This window comes from Melospiza melodia, chromosome 20, assembly GCF_035770615.1.
Source record: "Melospiza melodia melodia isolate bMelMel2 chromosome 20, bMelMel2.pri, whole genome shotgun sequence".
In the NCBI taxonomy this organism is placed as follows: domain Eukaryota; kingdom Metazoa; phylum Chordata; class Aves; order Passeriformes; family Passerellidae; genus Melospiza; species Melospiza melodia.
The window spans coordinates 11,803,401-11,826,176 of NC_086213.1; the positions used below are offsets into that span (position 1 = coordinate 11,803,401).

Genomic DNA, 22,776 nt, shown 5'->3' on the forward strand with positions numbered 1-22,776 from the left:
GGGGAGCGCAGCGCGGGGAGCGCAGCCCGCGGGGGCCATGCGGGGCCGGCCCGCCCGGTGTCACCGGCGGGCTCGGAGGGGGCTGAGCTGGGCTCGGGGACTCTCCCGACCCTGCCGGGGCCTCACGGCCGGGCCGGGCGGGCGCTGCCGCCGTCCCGCGCCGCCGCCGCCTCACGTGTCCCCCCCTCCCTCCCCGCCCCTTCACCCGCCGCAGCACCGCCGCCGCGCCCTCCGACTTCCCGTAAAGAGTCCGCGCCGCCGCCCGCACCGCGCCCGCCGCCGCAGCCCCGCCGCCCCCCGCCGGCCCCGCGGGGGTGCCCCGAGCCCGCGGGTGTGGCCGCCGCTCCCCCCGGCCCCGGCGCTGCCCTCGCCCCGCGGCGCGGCCCGGCCGCCGCCCGCCCCCCCCCGCGGATCCCTCCGCGCCGCGCTCCGCTCCCTCCGCCCCGCTCGCACTGTTTGGGAGCAACCGGCCGAGCCAGCGGCGCCCCGGCCCCGCCAGCGCAGCGCGGACCGGCCGAGCGCACCCAGCCCGGCGCGACCCCCGGCGCTCTCCCTCCCTCCTCGCCATGTCCCTCAAGCAAGCGGCGGCGGCGGCGCAGCCCGCCGGCAACAACCGCAAGCCCCCCGGCGGCGGCGGCCCCGGCCTCCCGTCAGCCGCGGGGAGGCAGAACATGGGCAGGTGGGTGCGCAGTGCCGCGGGACCGGCCCCGGCTCCGGGCCCGGGCCCGGCGCGGGCGCCGCTCGCCCGCCCCCGCCGCCCCCCTCCCCCCGCCCTCGCCCCGCACCGGCCTCCATGGGCGGCGGCGGCCGGGGAGGGGGGGCGCGGGGCCCGCAGCATGGCGGGGCCGGGGCGGGGGCCGCGATGGCGGCGGGCGCGGCGCTCGCGGCCCCGCCGAGGGGGTTCCGCAGTGCCGGGGCGAGGCCGGGCCGCGGCCGGTGCCCTTCAGGCGCGGGGAGGGCACGGCGCGGAGGCTCCATTTCGGCCCCCCACGGGGCCCGGGGCGGGGGGCGCCGCTTCCCCCGGGCCGACGTGACCCGCCTGCTGAGGAGGGAGCGGGGGGAGCGGGGGGCGCGGGCCGCACGTGTCGGGGCCGGCGCGGGAAGGGCCGCGAGCGATGGCGGCGGGGCCGGGGGGCGGCCCGGGCGGGGAAGGGGGCGGCGATCCGGCCCCGCGATGGCGGCGCAGCGCCCTCGGCTCACCCGGGGTGGAGGGTGGTGGGGGGGGTGGGTGGTGATTTTTAGATTTTAAAATTTTAATATTTAGGGATCGTTATTATTTGTAATATTTTTAATTTTTTTTTAAATTTTATTTGATTTTTTTTTTTTTTTTAATAATGGAAATCGCAATAAAATTCTCGCGGGAAGGCGGGCCGCGCCGCGCCGCTGGATGGTGGCTCCGAGCGCGGCCTCGCTTTTTCCCGGATTTTTGGGGCAGGAATCTTGCAGAGGCTGAACCCTCTCCTCGCCTCCCCCCCTCTCCCCGCCCCACGCTCGCTGCCTCTGGAAGATTGATCCCGCTCCTGCTCTCAGATCATTAGCTACGCAAATCCACTCACATTTTCCCCCTTTCTTTCCCTCAAATAATAAACTCTATAGTGCTGTGGATTTTTCCGGGGCTGCGGGGGTCATAACAAACGATCAGAGCAGGACGTTAACAGTTCTGAAGGTCACAGTCACTCAGAGCAGTTTCATTTCGAGTTTTATTCATCTTCCTCTTCAACTGGACGTTTATTCCTGCTCGGTTTTGTGCACTGGCAATAAAACAGAATTTACAGTGGCCCCATTGTTGGACATCACTGGAAATAGGGTTTTACTTTGTTCCCAGCCAGTGGAACTGGAAGCGGAAGAGCTTTGGAATGGTATGAGAAGGACAAAATAAATAACAACAACAATACCTCAGCAGCTCAGAGCACCCATTTAATAGTTTTTACATATGGCATTAGGTGGGACATGATGTTTATTGGGCTCTGTCCCTGCCAACACACAGTGGCACTGTAGAGGGTAACGTGAAGGGCAACAAAACCTCCAGCTTATTTTCTGAAATTCAGCCTGATGGCAACCACTTGCCCCCATAGATTTGGGCACGTGGGCTTCAAATTGTCTCCCAAGTTTAAGATTAAAGCCACTGGATTTCTCCAACCAGTGTTGCCTTTCTGGTTCCATTGGATAAATTCCATTTCAGAACTCCTTAGGGAGTTCTGATGGGGCTGCTGAACAACTGATGAACCCTCAGAGGTGTTGATGCTCTTTCTTTCTTAATTTTTCAAGTTATTTCTGAATGGAGGGTGTGTAAAATCACACTGCTGGAGCCCCATGGAGCACCTTCAGAGAACTTCCCCTACACCTGCCCTTGGTCTTTTGGGGAGTGCAAATTCAAAGATGGTTCATGCTGTAAATCTGGCCACGTGAATGATAAGCTGAATGGCTTTTCTGTTCAGAAAAATGAAAATTTAAGTGGCCTGCATCTTGGTATCAATATTCTTGAATAAAAACTTAAACATCTCCAGTGTATGTCAAGCTTTATGCCCAGCAACTGGTTTCCCTGCAGCACTAACATTCCCATGCAGAAAAAAAAAAAATTACTTTTCATGGCTAAGTTGCTTTTGAAAGCTTAGTTTGGGCAGAAAACTCATTGATAATTAACTGTCCTAGGCCTAATTTTGTGTGTTGCTGGAAGAATTGGGCTGAGCACTTGTCCTTGTACCTCTGCTCACGAGGGAAGGGTCAGCTCTGCTCTCCATGGCTGCACATCTGTATTTCAGATCAGGAAAGGTAAAATCCTGTGTCAACAACCAGTGTTCTTTACCACCCTATTAATTGCTTTTAGACAAAGGGAAAAATCAGGAGTGAAGGCATCCTTGAAGGTGTTTGGGATAAAAAAGAAGGATTAATACCTTTGTGATAAGGAGGCCCCAAGTGAGATGCTGTGTTTGTTTAATGTGCACTATGGCAGATGGGCTTGGGCTGCAGGGGAGATGCCAATAGCACAGCAAGCCGTAATTAGGGAAAATGTAGACTTGGTTCCCAAACTTGCTCCCTGTGCTATCAGAACATTATCTAACATCCACTTTCTGTGTTGGAGTGGAGTTTTGCTGTTATGCAAGCACAGGAGGGTTTGCTGTCCTCTGGCTGCAGGTTGCATCTATCCCAGCCTTCCTCCATCTCCATCCTTTTTTTGTTCATTTTTCCTCATTGTTATTTTATCTGAAGGCAAAACACCTTAGGGTCGGGGTTTGATGTTTCTTGTCTTGTTACAATTGTGGCAGAAGGGATTTTTCATTTTGGTAACTTGCTTGCCTAACTGGGCTTGGGGAAGAATACATGGAGTTACTGCCCTTTAAAAATGGCTTTTTCCCATAAAAACCTAAAACTGAAACCACCCCATTGTTCAGTTTTTAAAGAAAATGTCACAAACTTCTCAATTTATTTTCATTTTTCCTTGACATCCCTTTCTTAAGAGCATGGTGACCCTCCTGTTCAGAGGGAAGGGAAGGGGAATGTTGAATTTCAAGGTGCTGGAATTTCAGGGCAGTGGCTGTTCTGGAGATCTGCTCACACGTGCCAGCCCCTGATTTTTGAGTTGCTTCTGACATCTTTGTGTGGGTTTTAGTGCAAATGTGCTAAACTGCTGAGCAGAGTGACTGCTTAACCTGCAGGCCTCTTTCCTTATCACTGTGACAGCACTTTGGGGTGGTTTTACATCCCTGGTTTTGAGTAACTTTTAATTTAACAACTGATTCATGGCCATGTCTGTGGAGGTTCTCCAGTGACGAAGCCCATCAAGAGGTTCCAGGTGTGCACTGGGCCAGATTTGAGTCAGGTTGTTCAATATCCAGATGCTGTAGGAGCTGTCACCCTGTGTGCAGACAGGAATTGACATTATTGATGTCAGTATTGGGGAAAAACTACAGAAAATAAAACTGCAGGAGTTCTTGCATAATCTTCACTTGACATCTTCGATTCATTTGGCTTGATAGAGCCAAACACTGCAATGAAATAAAACCTTGCATTTCAGATTTTTCCCTTAGAAGAAAAGCTTTGCCAGCTTTCTGCACTAAAGTTCTTTAGAGTACCCTGTAAATTTGCTTTCCAAGCTGCAGCAATGTCAGTCAATGCTCCAGAAACATCCATTCCCACTTTAAATTCAACTCTTTGTAGCTACATTTCTGCTCCAGACATTAATTGCAGCGTGGCTGCATTTATTTTTTAGTTTCAAAGTGCAGATGCTGCTGGAAAGAAAACTGGAGACTTTCTTTCCCATCCAGGAGTGACTTTGTTTCCCTTGCATTAACTGGGAAAATACAAATGCGTGACCTTGTTTTGCTTATCCAAACACTCCACTTGGCATGTAAACACTGAGGAGGGAGGTGAGGGATGCTGAGGAAATACTCATAAAAATAGAAAAAAATGTGCAAGTTGCTGCTGGAAAAAAAAAACATTTATAGTGCAGCTTTTGGGCCCTGATGGAGACTTTGCTTCTTGGGGTGGAACTGCTGGAGCCAAGGGGTTGGCACTGAGTTTAATTGCTCAGTTGTTACTTTGTCCTGAGTTTGTGACTTTGCTACCCCAAAGCAAAGGGTTTCCAGCTTGGATTGCTGGGCTGTCCTGCCTTCCCCCAGGTTTACCTTTAACCATGTATCTGCAATGCAAAATGAATTATTTTCTAATTTTTGCCATATTACCCTAATGAAAATGGGGTTTTAGGTAGCAGTGCTAAATTGCTACTGAGCCTTCCTAGATTCCCCCACCTCCATTTCTTTGTGTTACTCTCCTGTTCCAAATGATGTTAAACATCTGGCAAAACCCATCTGCCTTCTCCTTTTGTAAAGGTCCTGAGGGTTTTTTTTTCATATGTTGCATCAAAGATGTGTCAAATGATACTTTGAACTTGATTCTTCACCTGTTGGAATATGAAACTCAAGTTGGTGGCCTTGGTTTTAGCAGAAGATACAGTTTTGGCTAAATTGTTGCATTGGTAGGATTGGTAAATACATTTCTTTTCTCATCTTGGTGAATGTGTTTTTTTGTTTTTTTTTTTTTTTTTCCCAGTGGTTTGTGATTAACAGTTGTAGCTGGAAAATAAGAGTTCAGATCTATAAAGAGACCTGATAGATCAGAGAATTTCTGCTTTAATTTTTGGCTGATGTAGAGGTTGGGAGTTCTTGCTGATGTGGATGTGCACAATCAGTTTATTTCTTGAAAAAGTGTGGGTAGGAACAGTAATTTTGGAAATGTGGTAAGAGATGGAAAATCTGGAATACTCTGGTGAATGCTTAGAAGGAATACTCCAAACTTTCAACCCAGTTATTTTCAGGTCTAAGAATACTTTGTCACTAAAAATGGGAGTGGTTTCTCTTGCAAAGACACGAAACTCTTTCGCTTTTGATCTATAGCTGATGGAGGAAAAGGAGGAACTTCTAAAATCTGTGAGGGCAGCAGATGGAACTGGTAAAATAGTTTGAATTTGGCCAAGTTCTGGGTGACCATGGTGATCAGATTTTTGATTGTAGTAGAAGGACAAGTCAAACTGGGCTGTGGGGGTTCCACATCTGGTGAAATGGCTTTCAGATAGAGAAGGGTCTGAATATTATGCAAAAAATGCTGTTCCATGCTCACAAAGCTTCACTTCTCTCAGAGGCCATTTAACAAATGTCAGATTTGGTAAATGGTGAGATTTGCTCCAGAGCAAGCCTGACATTGTGAAGCTGCCCTATGGAAAGTTAAGGTAGTTAAATAAAGGTTATTTGCATTAGAGCTTTTTTTGGGTGAGATTAGCTCTCTGCAATATCCTGAAAATGCCTGCTGGGCACCCCAAATCTGCAGTTCTGCCATCAGCCAATGCCCTCAGCATGTGTGATGCTCTGAGCCCACAGTTCTGATGCAGAAGCTTGTTGGAAATGAGTCAGGTGATAGTTTAGTGGTTTTTCATTTTTTCCTCATTAAGGCCTTTCATGGCTCTCTGATGGCTCTGCTTATTTCGGCAGAATTTATTGAAGGGTTATTTATGCTCACTGAGAGAAGTTCCTTTGATTTTTTGACTACCCTCTGAGCTCTCTTTTATAAGGGCCTGTTATTCTGGGGGGTAGGGTGTATTCAGCCCCAGCTTGGTGTTTTTAAAAGCATTTCAATGCAGTTGGCATCTAATGAAGGTGTTCAGGAGCTCTGAGCAGCCTGCTCTAGAGGAAGGTGTCCCTGCCCATGGGATGAAAATGGATCTTCAAGGTCCTTTCCAGCCATTCCATGATTCTCTGACATCCAGCTGGATTTAGATTTCAGTGTTGTTTAGATAATACCAGGCATGATTCTTCAGGTGTCTTTATTGAAATGGTTGTGTGTCAGTAAGGTGAGTCTATTTAAAAAATTGAGGAGTTTTTTTAATAGAACAGAAGATTTATTTTTGCCTCACATTCCAGTGAGTGCTCCTGAAGTCATAACACAAATCTAAATCACTACAAGGAGTATTTGAAACTAGGACTTCTTGGTACAAGGGAGGAGCTTGGAATTAAGGCACACCAGTGGAGTTGAAGAATTGGAGCTGTTGGGGACTTTTTTAGCTGCAGGGATGATTTGGGGCTCAGGTCCTGGGGTGGAGGGCACAGACTGAGCCTTGTCAGGGTGTTCTGAGCATCCCCAGGTGTCCTGAGTGCCACGCACTGACAGATTGGCATTAGGAGGAGCTGGTATTTCTGGGGAAATGGACAGAATTAGTTAGAAATGAGCTGTGTAGGTGGAACCTCACAGTCAGGGCAGGGTCAGTTGTTTGGGTGGCCCAAATCTGACACAGTGACAACATTTGGGGCCTCCTGGCTCAAGGATGGCACCCTGTGCTGTGTAGGGCTTGAGCCTGATCTTGTCTTTGGGTGCCATTTTGGAATTTACTCTTATTCTTCCTCTGATTTTATAAATTTAGTATTTTCTTCATTTTATCCTTTAATTTATGACAGGTACCCCCCTGCCTGCTGACAGGTCAGCAGCTTGGAGATGAACCCAATGGGTTCTTGTCAGGCTCTGCTCTCTGGGAGTGCTGCTTTTCCCAAACCCATTCTCAGCCCTAAATTGGGGTGGGTTTGGGGTTCTTGCTGGGTAGGAAATGGAGCAGTTTCAGCAGCTCTTTGCTCACCTGCCATGTGTGTGTTTCATTGCAGAGGCCGCAGCAGTGGCAAAGGACCCCCTCAGCCCACGGTGAGTTTGTGCTTTCTGCTCCTTGTGCCAGTGCAGGGTTGGGGAAACAGCTTAGCAGAATGGCAGATACTGGAATATTCTCTCCATTTTTTCCTTGGTGGGTGGATACTTTAGAGTGAAATACAATTTTTTTAAAGAGTAGCATCTCACATTCATTTAAATCTCCTGGGAGGGTGAAGGGGGGAAGGTTCACTTAAACTTTTGACTGCACTAATATAAATATTCTGCATTTTCTTGAAATTACAGCTGTAAATATAAATAACATTTAACTTAAGGCAGTGCTTTTTGAATTAGTTCCTATCTGAAAATTCTAACATTGGCTTCTCCAAACAGATGACAGTAAGGCAGCATTTAATGAAATAAAAATAACTACTTTGTTTAGCTTTACTATAAAATTGCTGAGCCATTGTTCTCAGTAGCTCCAATGTGCAGCTTTAGTTGTGCATTACTGGAGCATAGGTGTGACTTGACTTGCAGAACATCATTTTATCAGAGCTAAATTCATGGATCTTGATTGAAAGAGTGAATCTTTGAACTTCACTAATCAAATATTTGTCAATTTGTTGCTGGCCTGGTTTTCAAAGATGCCTAATTTTGGAGAATGGAGCAGAAGCAGGAAGATTTAAAAGGACTGCAGTTTGCTTACATAAATGTTTATTGAAGATACCAGGACACTTGAGAAAAACTAAAGAAGCCTTAAGGAAAATTGGTGGAAAAGGTCATAGGCAAACACTAAACATCCCCAAATGTTGGTCTGGAGAGCTTGAGCTGTCCCCAAACTTGTCTGTTCAGCCCAGAAAAGTGGGTGACAGTTAAAAATACATTATCAGTTGAAAAACTCAGAATGTGGTGAGATCCCAGGAGCTGTTTTAGCATCAACACAAGAAAGTACCAGGTATTGCAACAAAGCAGCTGCACTGAGGTGAATGTGTCCTCCAGCAGCCTGGGGACACCTGCCCAGCTCTCCCAGTCAGGATTGCAGGTCCTGCTGCTGCTGCACTGAGTTACTTTGGACTAAATTAATAATAGGCTTTGTGGCAATTTAGCACTCCACAATTTGATGGCTTTAGCTGCTGTTAATGTGTGTAATCAGGGCTGGGAGATGAAAGGATGAGCTTGAGCAGGCCTGAAAACACCTTTTTGCTTCTGCAGCTCTGCGAGTGCTTTATTCTCTTGATGGTTCTTAAAACCAGCAGGGCTTTTTTTTTTTTTTTGTTTAAAAACAAAGGCCTGCTGACATCCCTTAAATCTGAGCCTATCAGCTGCACCCAGCCAGCCAGAGAATTTCCTTAATGGAGTGACATTAGGGGCTCTCCTGGGGTTTTTAGCTTGTTTGGGAGGGTGTTAGATCTTTAACTGGTCAGAAAAAAGTCAAAGGCCCTCTGAAAATCCCCCCTGGCATGTTTAATATTAATATTTAATAATAAACATTCCATCTGTCTTACCTGAGTAAGATTTTTACCCAAAGTTTCTGAGATTTTCTGTGTGCTGGGTTGGGTTGGGTGCTCTGGTTTTTGGAATTTCTTCAATATTCATGATGGCTTTCTTATTTTTCAGATTTCTTTTGATGGCATCTATGCAAACATGAGAATGGTTCACATACTCACATCAGTTGTTGTAAGTCTTCATATTTGGAATAATAGTCCCTAGGAAATTGTTAACTGATCCACTAATTGTAATATAAAAGAGTAAATATTAAACTTGAAACACTTTTTGCCAAGGCTGAGCTTTAAAGGCTCACAGAAATTTTAGGCTTGGAGAGGTTTAACTCTGATTTGCAGAGTTACAGCAGATTTCTTAGGTGCACTGGTTGTATTTTGAATTTTCTGTCTTTGGAGAGGTTATGGATAAATAAAATTTATTTTATTATATTCATTTTATAGGGATTAGAAACCTTTCTCCCAAGATTTTAAGGGAAGCCCTGACTTGGCAAAATGAAGTAAGGCAGACTGTCCCACATCTGCTTGAGGCCAGGATAAGCTTTTATCCTTATTTGTACCCACACAGGCACAGATTTGGGGTTTGCACAAAACCTCCTTTGTGTGTTTAACTGGTCAAGAGTCTTGTGAGACCAAATATTCTCCAGTGAGTATCTTAAATCCCTTCAGAACTGCCCATACACACCCAGCTATTTGAATTTGCAGAGCACAGCAGTGTATTTATAAATGGGCAGATGCTGAATGAGGAAATTTGGCTAAAAATTGAGCTGTATTTTTACATTTTGTACCTATGTAAAGAACACATGTTTTAGAAAATCACTGTAATGTTATTTGTCATGTTGGTAGAAAGTTATATTTTCATTTTCCTTGCATTCTAGGGATCCAAATGTGAAGTACAGGTGAAAAATGGTGGTATATATGAAGGAGTTTTTAAAACCTACAGTCCTAAGGTAATTTTTTTACATTTTGTCTCTTCCCTGTTGTTAAAATTCCTAATACCAAATAACCAACATTTAATAAAAATTTAAATATTTACCCTGAATTATTTTTACTGTTCATGCCTAGATGTAAAGCAGATTGTAAAAACCTGGTTTTTGCACATTTTTGAGGGCATGGCTGTGCAATAAAGCAGTGCCCTGTGTTTGTATTTCCCACAGTGTGATTTAGTGGTCGATGCTGCTCATCGGAAAACTGCAGAATCCAGTTTGGGGCCAAAAAGGGAGGACATCCTGGAGAGTATCTTGTTCAAGTCTTCAGACTTTGTTATGGTGCATTTTAAGGATATGGATACCAATTATGCCAGAAGAGGTATATTTGTTTTAAATTTTTTTTTCATATTTTAAGTTTATAATTCAAAATTTTTCATAGTAGATGCTTTAGGATCCAAATACTGAAGTTCATGTTTAGATTTGTAATTCTTAAAGAGTGCAAAACTTCAGCACCTTGTGAAATCAGAAATTCATAAATTAAAAAAACATGTATTTTTGAGTAGCTGTTTTGGTGTCTGAAAAGCAAAGCCTTAGTGGTTTTACAGAATATTTTATAGATTCTATGGGAGGCAGACACATTTTTGGAAATGTCATTCTAAATTTCTCTGTTAAGTGTTACACAAGAATCTTCGAATACAAAAACTCTTTGGAAAAAGGTAATTTCTCAGAGTTAGGATATATAGAGTCTATACTGAGGTAACATCTATGTCTAAACATGCATTCATAGAAATATTCCATAAATACTCCTGGCAACAAAGCTAGAAATTCTTTTAAAATCCTCTATTTGTGTTCTAATTTCTCCTTTACTCCTTGTAGACCTGTAGGTAAAACTCTTCAAAATACAGAGAGGTGAGAGACAGATCTTAAAATCTTGAAGACATTGAAACTGTTCAAATCAAACAATTTTGCAGGCAGTCTTCATACTTCTAATGTCTGACCTCCAAGCCCCTGATTATTCTTCTGGAACCTGAGAGCTCATGAGTCAGTTCTATTCCTTTGCAGATTTCTCAGGTTTTGGGCAGCAAATCTTCAGAGTCTTTATGCCTAATGTTGCTGATTTGCTGGGATAAGGAATAAAAGGAAATACAGGTTTTTATGGCATGGGGTGAAATTATCTCTGTGTACGTTTACAGGCTGATTAACAACTGTCACAGGAGCTCAGTGGTTATTGGAACATAGGTTTTATTCCCATTAGCAGGGACTTAGAGATGAGGACATTTAATGAGAATTTCTCTCCTCACCTTGTGTTTGTACCTGTTCTTGCCTGATCTAAAGCTGCAGAATGAGAGGTTTGTTGTTTCAAGGAATTTTTTGCTTTTCCCAGATGATGATGCATAATGTCAGAGCAAATGCAGCATTGAAATGCAGATAAGTTCCAGGTTCTGGATGGGACTTGGAATTTAAATTACATGAGAGCTGTTTTATAATGGGTTTGGTATGAACATCACTTTAATGTAAATGCAAACTGGGCTCTCCCTCACCCAATCTTTATAGATTTTGAGCAGACTGAATGAGGAATATGCTACTGCTTCTAGGAATAATTGCTCAATGGACATTTTCTAGAAGAAAATGACTGTTTCAGGTTGAACAGTCCCCCAGTTCACTTTATTAGGTGGAATGACTGAGTCTAAATCTCTTAAATACTGGAGAGCTGAAATAAAGCCATAAAAACTTGGAGCATGATAAACTGGAAGGCTGCAGAACTTGATAAGTCAGAGTGGGTGAATTAATCTGCTTTCCATTTTGTCCCAAAAATACATTATCTGGAAATGACACTTGAAAGTGTACCTCAGTCTCTGATCACACCTTCACATTAGAGCAATGAGGGGCTCTCTGCTTCCTGGGAAATTAAATAAGGATTCAAAAGGTTGGAAGTTTGGGAATGTGCATGAAGGAACTAGGAACATGAGAGGCCTTTCTCCTTGTAAATAAACCCAAATCTTTGTGGTGCTGGATGATTTAAAGTGAAAACTGGCTCTGAACTCCTGCCTGAGGACTTGGTGCTCCTTGTTTTGGGGATTGTCCCTGCTTGGTGCTCTGGTTACACTTACCTAGGAACAGAGACTTTTGAATTGTCTAACCCTCAATGTTTTTTTGGCTTTCACAGACAGGTGAGGAGAATTTGGGAATACTTGCTTGGAAAGGCTTTAAAATCATAGTCAAATAAAAGAGCTTTTCATCAGCTCTCCTTTGGGAGGCTTACCTGGGGTCTGATGGTCCTTGTGGGTCCCTTCCAGCTCAGAATATTCTGTGATTCTCTCTGTGTAGTTTCTTACCCTGTAGGAGACTTGTAGATTTTGTGGAGCCCTTGAACTAAATAAATTTCTGCAGAAGATACTGTTTTGAAAATTTTAATGCATTCTGGTCTCCCAATAAGTAGCTGTGGATTTTATTCTGGTATTTGTTCTCTGCTGGGCTGGAGGAATGTGGGTAAATGGGTTTGAGGAGCAGAGATGTTCTCTGGAGACTGGAAGGGGAATGGGGAAGAGCAGCAGGTGGGGAGAAAGGGAACGGGATGGAGTCTCCTTTCAGAAGAAGGAAAACAGAGTTGTGTGTGAAAAGGCTCTGCCAGAGGCTGCCAGGCAGCTCCCAGTGCTATCACAGCCCTGCAGCTTTGGGGCAGAGCTGATAACCCCCCCAGAGAGCTCAGGGAGGGAGCAGCTCTGCAGGCATGGGGTGGGACTGGAGCAGCACAGTGGGGTTGGTGCCAAGCATGACTCTGCACCTTCACAGGCACCCCTGGGCAAAGCCTGGGCTCTGCCCAGATTGTACAAATTGGGAGAGAAATTGGTAAGTCTGCACAGAGAGAGGTGTTGTGGCTGTGGATGTTCCAAAAATCAACGTGTCTCTGTTTGCTGGGCCTTCATCTGCAGCTCTGTCAGCCTGCACAGGCCTTGCAGCTCCTGGGGTGCTTGTTTGGCTTCCAGGGGAAGGGGAGGGATCACCTGAGGGTCTCTCTCTGTGGAATTGAGGTTTGATGCACTGCAGGCAGGCTGATGAATGAAACCTACACTGGAAAGCTCAGCTGAAGCTGTGTTAACACCCATCATTCCCCTTCCAGACTGTTCTGTCTGCTCCTAAAGAGGGGCTGACACTGATTTCTGTATGATTTTAGCAAATCAGCTGCTAAAAGCCCACTGTCAGTGCAGGCTGAAGTCCTTGGCTGTACATTAATATCAGCACATCTTTCTGCTTCACCTTTGAGTGCTGAGATCCTGCTGCTGCTGCTGGGAGATTTGGGCTCCTCGTTGATGACAAACAGAATCAGGTTCTGTTTGTCCTGATTCTACACCAGAATTGTTTCCTGGGAGCCCTGAGCACTGATCAGTCCTCAGAGCTGGTTTGCTTGGGATTCAAATTTCAATCAGGCTTTGGAGTTGCCTGTTGCTTGTTCTTGGCTTCTCTTTAAAGACAAGACAATTCAAACATCATAACTTACTGGTAAAGTAAAAGACTTCTGCAATGTTTTTATGGTTTTTTTTGGCATGCTGAGGAAAATACTACAAATGCAATGAAAAGAAAGGCAGAAGAGAATTAGCTATTTAAGTTTTTCCTTGAATTAGCTCTGAGAGTGGCATCCTTCCAGAGAAAGTGTTGCAAGGGGAATAGCAGAAGGCATCTTCTGAACAAAGGAAGGAAATGTTGGCTCTGCAGAGCCGGTGCTAACTGGTTTTAATGTTTCAAATCAGTAGTAAGGAGTTACAAAACAAATCAGAGTTTGCTGTTGAAACCTTTAAGGTAAAACCTCTGTTTACTTTGCCTTGATCAAAGCTTCAGTGGGTGCCATCAGCACCTTTGGCACGTAGCACTGATTGGTTTAATGGCATTTCAGCTGCAGACTGGCACTTAATTGCACATTTGTGCTCTTCACCAAAATCTGTTTGTGAAAACAAGCATGTTAGACATTGAAATTAATTAAACCCGGACTCTTAATTGCTCTGCTCTGGCACTTTTTGCTTTAACTCAGTTAGCAGCACACACTTGAGGAATTTGCCCCAGCTGAGTTTTTCGCAGAATGTGTATTTTTAATTTGCCTTAATATGAATTTCCATTGCATAGAGCTCTCCTTGGGACTTTTTTCCATTCATGAAAAATGATTTTTTTACCAGGCTTTAAAACAAGGTCTTTGATACCCAGCTCCTGAGCTTAGGAAATGTCACATTAAGCAGGTACAGAGGCAGTGGGGGCTAATTGAGTGTTACAGCCTCAGCCTCTTGTTTCACCAGGTCCCATTTGATCTTTAACTCAGGTTTTACCATGTAGAAAAGAGATTGATTAAAAATTTGGCCTTGTCAAGGTGTCATGTGAACTGCTCCTTCAACAGCTCAGAGATAAGAGGCACCAGATAAGGGAGAGCCTGGGCAGTGTCTTGTCAGTTATTGCTCTGCCAGTCAGCACTTCCAGCAGCAGCTCATGCTTTACCTTCTACTTCATTAATCATTCTAATTGCCACATTTTTGTTTTGGAAACTGTTATTTTTATAGTTTTTTTACATTCATTTTCAAGTTTGTTGCTGATTAATTTTGGGAGAGGCTTTGCTGGGTTTTTAATTCTGGTCTCCCATGTGCCTGCCCTGCTGTTTGTTCCAGGAAAATTCTGATCTGTGCCTTGAGGTACCATCCTGCTGCATTTAAACTTTGCCTGGATGCTCTTGAGACCACATTGTCTGGCTGGGAGTGCCTTTGTAACTTGAATTTCTCCTGTCTTTGGGTTTTCTTTGAGTTGTAGAGGTTAAACAGGCAAAGCCTCACTTGTGATTTTAATTGTAAAATGAGAGAGGAACTCAGAGCAGTGGAGCTTCCTGAGCCCTGTGATATCCTGAATTTGCTGGGAAACTCAGCAGTGACTGCACACATCCTACTCAGACCTGCAGCACTTGCTGATAGTGGAGTTTTTGTTTTGACTTGGGTGTTTTTTCCATCTGTATCATTACAGTAACAGCGCTTCTGAATGTTTATGTGGCTGTTTAAATAAGAAAATTAGTGGGTTGAGTGGATGAGTCTTGTTAAGCTGGTATTTTATTCACAGTATCCAAAATGGCACAGTTGTGTGGAGTTTGCCTGGAGGAATTTAATAGAAATTAAGGAAACACCCTTCTGAAAAACAGATTGCCTTCATCAGGTGCTGCCATCAGTCTCCTAATTCATATTTATTTAATCTCACTGGAGAGGAGCTCCCTCCATTCCCAGAGATGCAAAACAAATTTCAGTTTCCTAAAAGACATAAACAGCCTGCAACTTGGGTTTGGTGTGAAATGTCCCAGTCTGAGCAAAAATAAAACATGGAATTAATGATGTTTGGGGCAGGAACAGCACTGGTTTATCTGAGCTAAGCCATGGGGTATTGATAAGGTAAATGCAGAGTTTACATTTTTAAAAATTCTTAAAAATATCCTCTTTAGCTAGTGCTTAACTATGAGTTGTAGCACTGTGTTTCTGTGTAGTTTCAGATGACATTTGAATACGTATGTATAGTATATATTATAATAAAGTATATTTTAAAAGCTGTTTGTGTGAGCATTTCATGGGATAGTGCTGGCTGTTATTGGAGAGATCAAGCACAGTGAATTTTTATCCAATTTATGTGCAGAATTTCACTGTGAGATTGGGTAAAACAGGAATAAAAGCAGTATCAGCAGTCTCTCTTCAAAACATCTTCAGTGATTGTGTAAAAGCTGTTACATCAGTGGCCAACTTCATATGTTGGGAATTCTTTTCATAATAGCTTTAAAGTTCATTTTATTTTTTTTCAGGCAGATTTTTAGATCTTGCCAGAAGTTAATTTAGGCCACGTTTTTCCTTATCTGGCACTGCCTGGTGGTTTGATTTCATCTTTTCTAAAGGTCTGCAATGTTTGCTCCTTATTTTATCAGCAGAATGATGATAGGAAATTCTGGATTGAAGACTTATTTATTTTAGGCTGATTTATTTATTTATGAGCTTACAACAAGCTTATTTGATTTTTTAAAGTTCTTTATGTAGTTCTGAGATCCAGTTGCTTACAAATACAAAAGCTTAGTGAATGGCTTTAGATATATTTTTACAGCAACTGAAATACTCTGATATTATTCCTTTTTAAGTCTGGCTTGAATGAAACATGAACAAGTCAAAATAAATGTTTGTGATCTTTATTTTTTGATGTTTTTATAATTTTTATAAACAATAGAAGAACCTTACTGGTTATTTATTCTCTTATGTTGTTGAGAACAAAATATAGAGAGTTTCTGAATTTTTCTGTGTGATTTGAATAAGCTGCTGCTTGGAAAAACTCTGGCAGGAGAGGAAACCCCTGTGTTCATGTCACAGGAAATGGGAGCACCAAGCTGATGGATAATTGCCCTGTTGGTGTGTTGGGGAATTGTGGAAATAGAATAAATTTGGAAATAGAATAAATTTGGATATTTGAAAGGCAAATTGCATTTTGCCCATTTAGGGAATTGCTTTCCTGTTTTTTTTGGTATTTGCACACCATTGTGGCGTGCAGTTGTGTGGGCTGGTTGGAAAAGAATTTTATACAAGTCTCTGGATTTCTAGAAGAATAGGGATCCTTGTGTTGTCTTTTTTTCTCGTTTTCTCTCCCAAATATACATGTAATCATAGAAAACACTTTGAAATAACCGAAAATAATTTTATTTGCTGATATGGGAGAAGTTAGTCTGGACTTTAATCTGGAATAGGCACCTTTCTCAGCAGCTCCAAGAGAAGGGCAATGATGATATTGTGCTGTGATTCAGCTGTGTTTGGGCTGTTCCTCAGCTCAAAACCAGTGTGCAAACTTACCCAAACTGGTCTCACTGGTCCCAACCCTCCCCATTTCTGTTGCAGATGCTTTTACTGATTCAGCCATCAGTGCTAAAGTGAATGGAGAGCACAAGGAGAAGGATCTGGAACCTTGGGATGGAGGAGAGAACACGGCCTCCGAGGAGCTGGAGGCGCTGGAGACCGATGTCGTGAGTGATGCTTTGATCATCTCTGGCCAGCAGTACAAAATGAGCTGTTTCCCTGGATATGCCTTGAAATAATTCCTTAATTTCAATTTACTAATGAGCTTTGGAGGAGCAGAATTGCTGTCCTGTATTGTGCTGGTGGATGTTCAGTCTTTGCCAGCAGCTGCCACAGCCCTTTGGAACGATCTGGCTGAGAATAGCTGCCTTTCAAATGGCACTTCTGGCAAATTCTGAGCAATGGCAGCTGCTGTGGTGAGAGCTGTGTTGGACTCCAGGAGCCAAAGAGCAGCTTTTGTTAAGGACTCCAAATCCAGCAATGCCCCAAAGTGATTTATGTTTAATCAGAGCATTGCTGTCTGACTGTCATTGCACTTGGAAATGATGGGGAGATTGTGCTCAGCTCAGTGTCCCTGGGCTGCAGAGGGAGAGAATTGATGGAAGCCTGACCCAAGCACAGGGACAGACTCAGATTATGAATCATTAGATGGAGAATATGGCCTCAGATGCCATCTCCTCATCTATCACAGCAGTCAGCTTTTCCTCAAGCAGAAATTCTTGTAGCCAGGTGTCCAGCCTGCAGTGTGTTCAAGGAGATAATGTTACTGATAAGAGCATGTTAACTATGGGTAGAACAATTCTCCTGTCAGTTTGGGTGTCCATACTGTAGAGCTGAGATTTATTGGAATATCCACTACTCTCAGTGCTTTTATAAAATATTCAAAGCATTTATTGTTGTGCTTGAGTGCTGTGATAGCAATTTTACTGAAGTGGGGGAGTTGTGCAGATCAACAGGAGTCTTCTGCCTGTGGTGCCTCTCAGGTAATTCCATCAGTGCTTTTGAAAAGTTTCAGGAGTGTTAATTTGCACTTTTTGGAAAAGGCAAAAAAGATATTAATGTGTGTATATCTTGCTAGTCAGTAGTCTTCTAATACAGAGTGAGCATGTACTTAAAAAAACATCAGAAAACAATACAGACTCACAACAAACAAAAAAAAAAAAAAGGAATTTTGAAGGTAGGATCTGTGCAGCTGGTGAACAAAGCTCCCTGAAATAAACTGTGGCATTAATAACTTTGTTATCTGGACAGTGAATTCATAGGCCCAGGAAAAAAAAAAAAAGGGCAGAAGCTTCAACTTCTGCCATCAGCCCTTCATGTGAAGGGAATGTGTTTCCAGTGTCATTTTGAAAAACAAGCATCATTTTCTTCTAGTCTAATGGATGGGATCCCAATGACATGTTTCGTTACAATGAAGAAAATTATGGTGTAGTGTCAACTTATGACAGCAGTTTATCTTCTTATACGTAAGTTCCAAAATATTTTGTTATTAGATTTGTATTGAATGTTCTCCCTGGTTTGACAAACTTTATATTCTGCAGCTCCTTTTGCATAGTTTCTGAAGTTGTGGAATCAAATAACTGCAAAAGCAATGAATGAATGGTGCTTAAGAAACCTTGCCAGCTTTCTGTGAATAGTTAGATGTAGAAATCTTTATATATTCCCTTAAATGGGCACAGCTCATTGCCATTGCAGAGTTTTCTGAATTTAGCCATGCAATAAGGCTTGTTTCTTGCAGAAACTTCCAGGAATAGGGTGGAAAGCTGTGAATTAATCTGTATGTAGCTGCTATACCTACAGCTTTTTGTTTAACCTAGCAGAGCAGTTTGGCTAAACCCTGATTTTATTGAGACAATTGATCTGGAAGATCCTGGAATGCTGAAAAGCTGCTGATAACCAGGCTGGGGGTTGTGTGCTTGTTTAGCAGACTTGTCCAGCTCTAAACTGAAGTTTTAGTTAAATATAATAACAACTGGAATATAGAAGTAGTATAAAGGCTGCTCTGGCTACTCTGGCAGTGATTTATTCCCCAGAGTCTGCAGCTCTAATGTTCACTGCAACTGCAACACAAATGGACTGCAGATGTTCACAGCCATTGTGAAATGGCTTCAGTATTTCCCCACTCTTTTAACCCCCAAAGCAGAAATCTATTTTTTCAATATCAAGGAATAGCAGTGAATATTTTGATTTTTTTTGTGTGTATGCACTTCTCTACAATGTGGTTCAACAATGTGATTTCTGTGTTTTGTGCAAATGGACCTGTAACATGGTGATAATCAAAGTGTCCTAATCAGCTTATGTTTGAATCCTGGGGAAGCTGTTCTTTCCTTCCCTTCACTGCTCTAAGTACTTTTTGTACTTTTGAACTTTAGTCTTCCATCTTTCTGCTTTCTGGATATTAATGGAAACAGATTAAAAACATGAAGGTGGCTTTAAATTAATTCCATTTTCCCCCCTTTAGTCAAGCAACTTGCTTTGCATATCAGTCTGCTAAACTGGGAAGCTCTTTTGCTGATTTTCCATGAAATGCTTAGATGTGCAGCTGAAGGGTTTCTTGTTTGATTGTTTTCTCTTCCTAGAGCTAAGCAGTAGCAGGTAGAGTTTGTCAAACTGCATCAAGGTACAACTTTGTGTTCCGGCAAATGTATTGACCATCTCCAGGGTTCTGAACAATGTCATCCTGTCCATCCCCTTCCTCTCATCTTTAATACCCTGGTAGAAAACATGAAATCATTCCCTGCCTCTTTAGGTTGCCATATATCCCTTCATTTTTTGCACTCACTTGAAATAAATGAGGATTATTGGCTGTTCTCCTTTATTTGTTATTAACAGAGGTGCCTGGGACCAGGTTTGCATTCATGTAAATCTTATTTGAGCCAAAGCTTTATGCTGAAGGATTTTATTAAATATTCCTGCAGTTACCATTGATAAGGCCAGTAAATGTTTTGACTGGCCAAAAATGTGGGGGAAATCTTGTGCTGCAGTAGCTGAGTGCTGGATTGGAATCTGGCAAAGCCACTTGTTTCCCTTGTTCTGCCACCAACACTTGAGCAATTTTGCATGTATTATTCTATACCTGGCTTGGATCTCCACCCACTTTCTTTGTTTTTCTTCTTTATATTATTCAAAATATGGGTAGTTGTGCTTCTATAATGCCCAAGCCTCAGATCTGTTCTGCATTTTTATGTAGCTTATTCTGAAGTAAGGTTAGTGGAACAACTTTTGCAAGTTAAAATCAGGGAAAAATATTGTTTTTTTAAAACCTGAGACAAACATTAGGACAGGTAAACCCCAAAAATGGGTGGCAGAAGGAAGTGCCAGGTATGATCCCATCCCTGGTTGGGTTTTTCAGTGTTTCAGTGCTCATGTATTGAATTTTGACTTGTTAGCTTTCCTGTGGGATGATTTTTGCAATATTCCATTGCCTGCCATAGAGAGAGACGTGGAAAGAATGGGATTGAGGTCCTGGCACTCACAGATGAGTCAGAAATTTCTGGTCCTGGGCTCTGAAGTGTTGCATCCATCTTTTCTGCAGTTCTTCAGAACTGGGAGAGCTGAAATTCTATGGCTGGAATTATCAAAGCAGTAAGGATGTCAGTCTCTAGTTTCACTAGGATTGTGTCTGCTGGCAATGTGTAAACAGCTCAAAAAAAATTCAAATTTGGGCTCTTGGAGTAGTTTCTTATGTAAACAGCAGTCTGAGGCTTTTTATTCCTGATGTTCTCAACCATGTTAAAAGTTGGAGGCTTTGCATAGCTTTAGGGGCTGGGGATTTTACAAATCCTGTGGAAAAGTTCTACACCCTGTCCTCAGCTCTCTAAGCAGGTAAATGACCCTGAATTTGTCCATGATATCAAACCAGCCCAGGAATTTTATATTAAAAAACAGACAGCAAGTCTACTGGCTTAGGAGCAAGATTTTTTTTTTCCCCTCTGACTCGGTTAGAACTAACACTGTGTGATTTTTGTAACTCCTTTGTGCTTTTGAATGCATTTCAGAGATTCTTTTCCTTTCCATTGTCTTTTTAGGGTGCCATTAGAAAGAGATAATTCAGAAGAATTTTTAAAGCGGGAAGCCAGAGCAACTCAATTAGCAGAGGAAATTGAATCAAGTGCCCAATACAAAGCTCGGGTTGCCTTGGAAAATGATGAAAGGACAGAAGAAGAAAAATATACTGCTGTTCAGAGAAATGCTAATGAAAGAGAAGGACATGGTGTGAACACTAGGTACTTGAGTACACTATGAATAGTATTTTTATTTAAATTATGGAGGTATTTTGGTGCTGTAGCAGTTTGCTCATTGATACTGGGCTTTTTCAGCAGGCTTGATTAGGTTTGGAGCCTTGTGTAAACAATCCTGTGCTGCTTTTGGCACTCAGGCTGACTTGAACACCTCTGCCTGGCCCTGTATTATCTCTGTAGTGAAACAAACTTCCCCATTCTGACCTGTCACCGTGGTGAATTTGTCCCAAATTCCAGGAAGGGGCAGTGGTTTCGATGTGTCCTGGAGAATTTCAGGCATTACTGCTAATCCTTCAGTGCTGTGGGCTCATAAAGTGGACTGTGTGGCCACTATCAAAAGCCAATTCATGAGGTGACTCTTGGGTCAACATCTGATACTATTTAGACTTTCCCCCTTGGCTTGATGGGAGAAAAAGAGAGAAAATGGGGAGCTTTTTGTTGCCTCTCAGTTGTGTCTCAGCACTGATAGAAATTTGGTGTGTTTCAGAGAAAATAAATACATTCCACCTGGACAGAGGAACAGAGATGTCCTGTCCTGGGGAAGTGGAAGACAAAACTCACCGAGGATGGGCCAGTCTGGATCAGGCCCACCCATCTCAAGGTCTGCATCCCACACTTCAGAATTCAGCCCTAACTCTGGAGCAGATCAGAGAGTAGTTAACGGAGGCAAGTATCTGAAATCTGAGTGTATGTACCTCATAAAACTGCAGAAAATCACCTCATTTTGTGTTGAAATGGTGTGGGATTGGTTTGTGTATTCCATAAACCAGGTTAGCATTCATCATTTAACACAGAGGTTGTGAGTTGGATTTGGGCTTAACTCACAAAGGAGCCCTGGTTGCACTGCTCTGTCTGTGGCTTTGCAGAGCAGAAATGTCATTTATCTTCCTCCTCAAACACCTTTGTCTTAGATGATGGTGCACTGTGTGGTTTTAAAGATGAAAAACTGCATCAGCACTGCAAAGCTCTGGGTGGAGGAGCAGCAGTGCTGACACCTGGTGAAAGGCAGTGGCAGGAGGAAGCTTCTCTTCCTTTCTGGAAAAGAATAAAGCCACTTCCTTGCCTTGATGAAAATGGGAGGGGAAAACAAAAACACTGTTAGAGAAAATGAATCCAAAGCCTTCCCTCCAAATGGGTATTTGAGTATTTTCTGCTGGACACATGGGAGGTTTTTCTAACCAGGCACTGCATGGCAACAATTGGTGTCCCAGAAGCCAAAAACCTTTCTGGAGATGGGTTTCAGCAGTGGCCTGTCCTCAAGGCATTATTTGTAGAATTTAAAAATGCTATTATAATGAATTGCTGTGAATAAATGAAAAATACATAATACTTGAGTGATCTATCTGGAGAGGGAGTCTGAGAAGCATCCAAAGGTAAGTGAGACTTCCTTTCTAAAGCCAGAGTCAGCTCTGTAAAGGATGGACAAACTGAGCCTTGCCCAAACAATGCTAGCCTTGAAATTTGTCTGTAGTATTTGTGGTTTCTCTCACCCTATTCCTCTGCTGAATCAACATCATAGACCTAAAATATTCCGAATGGCTTGTAAATTCAATTAATTCTGCTTTGAAAACCATGAGCCCTATATCCTAGATTAAAATCCTCCATCAGTACCTCAGATAAGTGATAAAGGCATAAATGTCAGCATTCAGACACTGAACACCGCTGGTTTTTGTAAAGATCCAGCTCCTGGATGGATATTTACTCATCATTTGGTTTTTGTAAAGATCCAGCTCCTGGATGGATATTTACTCATCATTTGGTTTTTGTAAAGATCCAGCTCCTGGATAGATATTTACTCATCATTTGGTTTGAAAGTAGCAGTTTGTGTGGTCAGTACTGTTTGTGAACAGCTGTTTGAGAACCTCTGGTAGCTGTTAAGGACCTTGTGGAGTGCTGGGTGCTGTGGAGCATTGGTATGCCAGGCTAACAGATCAAACTTTGCTGTCTGTTCCTTAGTAGTGTTTGTAGATCCTAATTAACCCTTTGGGGAGCCTGTGACATTCACAACTTCAATTTGACCCCAAAAACCAAGGCAGACCCAACCCTGCAGAAACTTTTATCTCCTTAATTACCACCTCAATCCATCCCCAAAGGGTTAAACCACAGAAAAAAAAAAAAAAAAAACAAAAAAAAAAATCATTTT

At 43.1% G+C, this 22,776-nt stretch overlaps 1 protein-coding gene and 1 long non-coding RNA gene across 14 annotated transcripts in view; one reads left to right on the top strand and one right to left on the bottom strand.

The window, feature by feature from the left end:
- The first annotated feature begins 595 nt into the window (after nucleotides 1–595).
- The window catches only part of ATXN2 (ataxin 2), a 49,427-nt gene continuing 27,246 nt past the window's right edge, over nucleotides 596–22,776 (top strand). For 6 of the 13 annotated variants that reach the window (XM_063172981.1, XM_063172982.1, XM_063172979.1 and 3 more), the window contains exons 1-9: nucleotides 598–679; nucleotides 7,146–7,182; nucleotides 8,740–8,799; nucleotides 9,500–9,571; nucleotides 9,779–9,929; nucleotides 16,435–16,559; nucleotides 17,767–17,858; nucleotides 20,421–20,618; nucleotides 21,121–21,299. In XM_063172981.1, the coding sequence (XP_063029051.1) occupies nucleotides 672–679; nucleotides 7,146–7,182; nucleotides 8,740–8,799; nucleotides 9,500–9,571; nucleotides 9,779–9,929; nucleotides 16,435–16,559; nucleotides 17,767–17,858; nucleotides 20,421–20,618; nucleotides 21,121–21,299 (922 nt within the window). In that variant the 5' untranslated portion in view covers nucleotides 598–671. Of the gene's footprint in view, nucleotides 680–7,145; nucleotides 7,183–8,739; nucleotides 8,800–9,499; nucleotides 9,572–9,778; nucleotides 9,930–16,434; nucleotides 16,560–17,766; nucleotides 17,859–20,420; nucleotides 20,619–21,120; nucleotides 21,300–22,776 lie in introns of all 13 variants that reach the window. The other 7 variants (XM_063172985.1, XM_063172987.1, XM_063172988.1 and 4 more) reach the window with 3 other exon arrangements.
- LOC134427280 (uncharacterized) lies at nucleotides 1,961–12,185 on the bottom strand. The gene is made up of 3 exons (XR_010030131.1): nucleotides 11,814–12,185; nucleotides 8,628–8,756; nucleotides 1,961–3,856 (listed from the first exon to the last, which is right to left on the bottom strand). It is a non-coding gene; the product is annotated as an uncharacterized LOC134427280 (long non-coding RNA).